The sequence below is a fragment of the Rhincodon typus genome, chromosome 27, assembly GCF_021869965.1.
Source record: "Rhincodon typus isolate 14 chromosome 27, sRhiTyp1.1, whole genome shotgun sequence".
NCBI classification, from domain to species: domain Eukaryota; kingdom Metazoa; phylum Chordata; class Chondrichthyes; order Orectolobiformes; family Rhincodontidae; genus Rhincodon; species Rhincodon typus.
The window spans coordinates 22,682,888-22,688,887 of record NC_063358.1 but is presented as its reverse complement, the minus strand read 5'-3'; the positions used below and the strand labels follow the sequence as shown (position 1 = coordinate 22,688,887).

Sequence of the window (6,000 nt, the reverse complement as noted above, 5' to 3'; positions counted from 1 at the left end):
GCCAAATGTTGCAATCATGAGGATGTACAGGATATGCCAAGGCAGGCTCTAAAACAATGGCAAGATCCATGAAGTAGAAGATATCCTTTCCTTGGTGAGGTCAAGGAACCAAGAGCAGAGTCATAGTCATAGAGTTTTACAGCATGAAATAGACCCTTCGGTCCAACTCATCCATGCTGACCAGATATCCTAAACTGATCTAGTCCAATTCGCTAGCATGTGGCTCTTGTACCTCTTCCTATTCATGTACCCAACCAGATGCCTTTTAAATGTTGTAATTGTACCCTCTTCTGCCACTTCCCCTGGCAGCTCATTCGATACGCACACCACCCTCTTTGTGAAAAAGTTACCCCTTAGGTCCCTTTTAAATCTTTCTCCTCTCACCTTAAACTTATGCCCTCTAGTTTTGGAGCCCCCTACCCTGGGGAAACAACCTTGACAATTCACCCGATCCATGCTCCTCAGTCTTCGATGGCCCAGGGAAAATAGCCCCAGTCTATTCAGCCTCTCCCTTTAGCTCAAGTGGAGGTAACTGTAATGTTGGAGCAAATTACTGCAGATGCTGGAATCTGAACTGAAAACAAAAAATGCTGGAGACCTTCCCTTTCTTTTAGCTTTGCTTGTTACATTTTCTGTCACCCTAAACCCCTCCCCCAGCCCCAGTAGGACTGTATATTTGTTCCAGTCTGGCAGTTAGACACACCATTGTTCTGCCATTCACACATACCGATCACATAATCTGAACAATCAACATCCTTCCTCCTCCAGCACTCCAACATCCCTACCTCACTATTGCATAAATGCGGCACCCTCCACACTTCACTTCAGTTCTGATGAAGAGTCATCTAGATTTGAAATGTTAGCTTGCTCTCCCTCCATGGATGCTGCCTGACCTGCTGTGATCTCCAGCATTTTTTGTTTTCAATAATGGTTAATCAATATTTTTCAGGATGGAAGTGGGTTTTGTGATACAATGTGAGTAGTTTTTATCTATGATTATAGTCATAATTTTTTAAAAGCATTAGAACAGAGAGAGTTCATGGAGCAATAATGGGAATTTATTTGCATTTCGAGAGTCAGAGAAGAAACATTGAAAAGAATTAAAACAAAGAACCAGAGATTTGAACAAAAGCAGAGTTAATTTTTCAATTTTCCAGTGACTTTTCTGATGATTGATAACAACTTTCTTCCCACAGATATTACCAGAACTGTTGTGTTTCTCCTGAAATTTCTGTTTTGATTAAAAATAATTAGCTTAGTTTGATATTTATTTGATTAAGGAAAGAGTCCTGGTTGGAGTTGTATGCAAGAAATTTTCTCCTGAAGAAAGGAGATAGTTCAGAACAGTTATAAAATATGTTACCTCATTGTAAGGGTCTTAATTTGTAAGAGGATTTGGTTAGAACCGTATTTAAAGCCGAGAAAGTCTAAGCTCAGTTGTACAAATAATCAGGAAAGAGGCATCAAACTCTCAAAACTGGGAATTGAAAGAAACAGATGATTCAAACCCAACATTCAGTTTGTGACAGCAACTACTAAGATTCACCCCTGAAATTCTAAACATGATGGATGGCACATATCAAAATCCCTCGCACAAATAATGATGGCAAAGACCTGTACTTTACACTGACATTAGAATGATTGCTACTTACTAACAATTTATTGGGTTATACCAATGCCAATATTGATGAAGCTTGTCATTTGTTAAGTTCAAATATATAAGAAACAGCTAAAGCATCATTCGTTAAAAGTGGAACCTATATAAGGTTTGAGCAATATCAACTGAGGTGATATCTCTCATTATTGCAAAAAAAACTGACATGATGCAAAACATAAACCCAACACCTCAAACACTTCACAACCTGAAAACAGCCAAGACAGCCATGTAAATGACTGGAAGGCACTTTGCAAACAAAAACTGAATCTTACAAAAGTCTTTCAATATAGTGCGGTGGCTGGAGCCAGTTAACCAGTGGGGACACCAAAGCCTTTTATGATCTTTGATAACCTTTCATCAAGGCTGATAATTCAACCAACAAGATGAGCTCTGATGTAAAGTAACAGACCTAAAATCTTAATTGTTTCTCTCAACACTGATGCCACAAGACCCGCTGAGTATTTCCAGCATTTTTTGAATTTATTTCAGATTTCACGATCTGCAGTACATCGCCTTCGTGATATTAGGTCAGATGATCTAATTCTTGATGAAAGAGATCAGTTTAAAGAAGGATCGGCAAAATGGCTCATTATTACCACAATGGTTCTGCTCTTTATTCAGATAAACTATTAATGAAAAATTCAATTGACTCACAACTAATGACTTTGACATAATATATTACTTTGTGCAGTATTGAATCACCACAATCTCTCCAAATTCTTCCTGCCATAATAATGGAATTTTACCTTGGAAAATAGGTGTTACTAAAAATGTTTGCTTGAAGTGAATAAATAAATAAATATTAAACTAGATCACAACCTTATGCTTTCAATGCATGCATGGATTATGTAAGAAATACATAAATGAAAACTGACTCATTAATAGGTTTGTCAGAAAAACTCATTTCTATAGAAAGCAATAAAGTTGTTCTTCTTTCGGATAAATGTTTACACTTCATTAGGAACGACATCCATCACAATGATAGAAAATACATGCAAGTGAAACTGTCTCCACCCAAAGTTTAACGATAAATTCAAATACTTGATCATATTTTTCAACAATAGAATTATGATTTAAATCCATGATGAATCCATGTTGTGTGTCCAATGCCACCAAAGCACAGTTTATGTCTGATAAGCTGATTTGAAGTGAAATCATTGAAAAGCCCATCTGTCTTTGCTTGTTTCTCCTTCAATATCTATGATGGCACCCATTTTTTATCAGTGTTGTACAGGAAAGATTGTTTTCCACTTTTCTTCGGTGCATAGGAGGCTGTGGAAAGCAGAACAGATAAGCATCACTACCCGATAGCATTTTGGGAGATGTTTTAACTAGTATTTAAATTAAGATTTATTGATAATCATTTCTAGCTCAGCAGATACCATATAGAATGAGGTAGAAAATAAAGTTGCTGCAAAAATTATAACTGAAGTATTGAAGTTCCATCGAAGAGAACTGGGCCCAGACTGACTTCTCTATTTACATTTTTCATGGGTTGATCATTCTGGATTTCAAGGAAAAGGAGGGAGAAAATAGGAGAACCTGCTTCTCCACTTTTTAATCTCCTCTCCTTCTTAAAAGTAATAATAATCCTTGGCTCTTTGAGTTATACTATTCCTTTAGCTGAATGTGTTAGTAATTCATTTACATAAATTGGCAAATTTTGTTTACAAATTAAATTAGTGTAAAATTCCCATTTGCTTCCTGCTTAGAGTTAGCTAATTATATGGTACAAGCTATTATGGGTTTAGCGAGCAATTTGATCCAATGGAGCTGTGATGACCTGACTCTTCAACCCCGTTGAATTAGTTTTACTGATGATGAGTACAATTCACAGCTTTAGTCTGTACTTTTTACATCTTATCTCAACACAAGGAGGTCTTGTGGCGCTTATGGGTAGTGTCCCTGCCTCTGAGCCAATAATTTTGCGTTTGAGCCTCACTCTACAACTCGATGGCCATCAAAAGTGTATGTTATTAACTATTAATATCCTTAATATAAGGATATTAAATCCTTGCAATAAGCTTATAGTCGGCAGTAAGAGTGTGAGAATTTCCTGGCCGTGTTTGAAGCTATAGTGACAGGCTGGCAACCTGTTCCAGGAAAAACGACAATTGAAAAAGGCATGTACTCTGTCTTGCGTCGCTAGATATGAGAAAGCCTCTATCAAGATGAATGACAAGGTCTCAACAAGTTCCTACAATGAAATCTGAGGATCAGTCTCAGGATAGCTTCTGTATCTGGGTACTGATCACAACATTGACAAACTGTCTGGGAGATTTGGATTAAACAGCTGTCTAGTTTAGCATGGTATAGCAAAATGACGTGTACTTTGTACTTTAATAATGCCTTGCAATAAGACAACTTACCACTACAATGACCAAGAACTGGGGCACCTGAAACTTCCTAGCCATACTGTTGACCATGTGGATGAGGAAGTGTTGTCACTAGATAATGGCTGAAGTTAGAAGTTAGAGTGGAATCCAAGTGACGAGCTGGGTCAGCTCATTTCTCAATTCCTTGACCATGGCCTCAACAAAGTGATGCTATGGCCCTTGAAAGTAATTTTGGGCACAGATTTTGTTTTATATAAAGCCAACTTATTAAAAAATATAAGTGTCCATCCTAATTGTTTTGGCTCATTCCCTTCCTCAACATATGCGCAAACTGGGGGTAAAAATCGTGAACACTCCATTGTTTCTGTTATTGCTGTTAAGTTGCTCCATCTGCACAGATTAAATTCCTCTTGCTCTCTGGGTCTGATTTTTCTCTCTGTCTCTCCAGCATTTTCCCTTTTTTGCTATCCTCTTTTGCTCTTTGCCATTTTAGAGTTACTAATTTAATCCTGGCTGAATTACCCTGCATTGCATATTCAATGAGAATTGACCCAGTACGAATCTGTAAGGTCAGCTTATTTCTGTATTTGGAAGGTTTTCTCTGTACACATTGGAAGACTGCACATTTAATGCAAAAGCATAAACTCAACATCCAATATGCTTTAAGAGCTGAGAGTGAAAATAAAAGTAAAGAAATTGGCCACATAGCATCGTAGAGTTATAAAGTTATACAGCACAGAAACAGACCCTTCGGTTCAACAAGTCCATGCCGAACATCATCCCAAACTAAACTAGTCCTACCTACCTGCTCCTGGCCCATATCCCTCCAAACCTTTCTTATTCATGTACTTATCAAGGTGTCTTTTAAACATTGTAATTGTACCCATATCCACCACTTCCTTAGGAAGTTCATTCCACACACGAACCACCCTCTGTGTAAAAAAATTTGCCCCTCACATCTTTTTTAAATCTTTCGCCTCTCATATTTAAAATCTGCCTCCTAGGCTTGAAATCCCCCATCCTAGGGAAAAGACACCTATCATTAACCCTGTCTATACCCCTCATGATTTTATAAACTTCTATAAGGTTACCTTTCAACCTCCTATGCTGCAGTGAAAAAAATCCCAGCCTATCTTTATAACTTAAACCTTCCATACCCGGCAATATCCTGGTAAATCTCTTCTGAGCCCTCTCCAGCTCAATAATATCCCTCCTATAACTGAGTGACCTGATGAGGGAAGTGACTATGTATTGAGGCTAAACCTCTTTCAGTCTTTTGCTGAAAGTAGTTTCTGTATATTTGGCAGTCATTCCAAACACTGAATGGTGGAAAAGAACTGGTGGATAAAAGTCAATTGAAGGAAAATCAAACTTGGAGAAATGAGAAGACTTTTGTCATGTGGTTTTATCCCCACACCTAAGAGCTTGGGTTCAAAGCAGACTGGTCAAAGAGAAGGCAAGGTCAACTGTTGTCATTAAGTCCAGGCTTCTTCGGAACTTTGTTTAATATATTTTTACACTAACTACTACCACACGTAGTAATTGGAGATGTAGCAGGCTCTAATCTTACTGATACATTATTAACAGACTTTTATCTACATATGATGCTCTCTGTCAAACTAATCCAATCGCATTTTGCCTATCTATTGATCTCTTATATATCCAACAAACTCTGCCCATGTGGTGCCATTTCTACCTAGGAGGGAGCATCTCCATGATATCATTACAGGTTTTCTCCAGGGTCCTAAAGCCTTTACACATCGAAAAGCAGCTGTTATGCAAGTGGCAAAGTGGAACCAGTCGCCATCTATTTTTGTTGGTTGGCGAGTTGGATATAGTGTTACAGATGAGAAAAAAGCACAAATGAATACAAAATAATTGCCAATCAGTGTCATGGGCCAAGAATGCATGTCACAAAATACAGTATATCAATTTGATCCATAAATCCTACTCATCCATCTCCGTCTCTCATATGAACATTCTGCTGCCTCTATTACAGCACAGTGC

At 37.9% G+C, this 6,000-nt stretch overlaps 1 protein-coding gene across 1 annotated transcript in view; it reads right to left on the bottom strand.

The window, feature by feature from the left end:
• Window positions 1-1,073: 1,073 nt before the first annotated feature.
• stpg1 (sperm-tail PG-rich repeat containing 1) overlaps window positions 1,074-6,000 on the bottom strand; it is a 56,451-nt gene continuing 51,524 nt past the window's right edge. Inside the window, exon 9 of the mRNA XM_048613211.1 lies at window positions 1,074-2,929. Coding sequence (XP_048469168.1) covers window positions 2,856-2,929 — 74 coding nt within the window. The 3' untranslated portion in view covers window positions 1,074-2,855. The remainder of the gene's footprint in view (window positions 2,930-6,000) is intronic.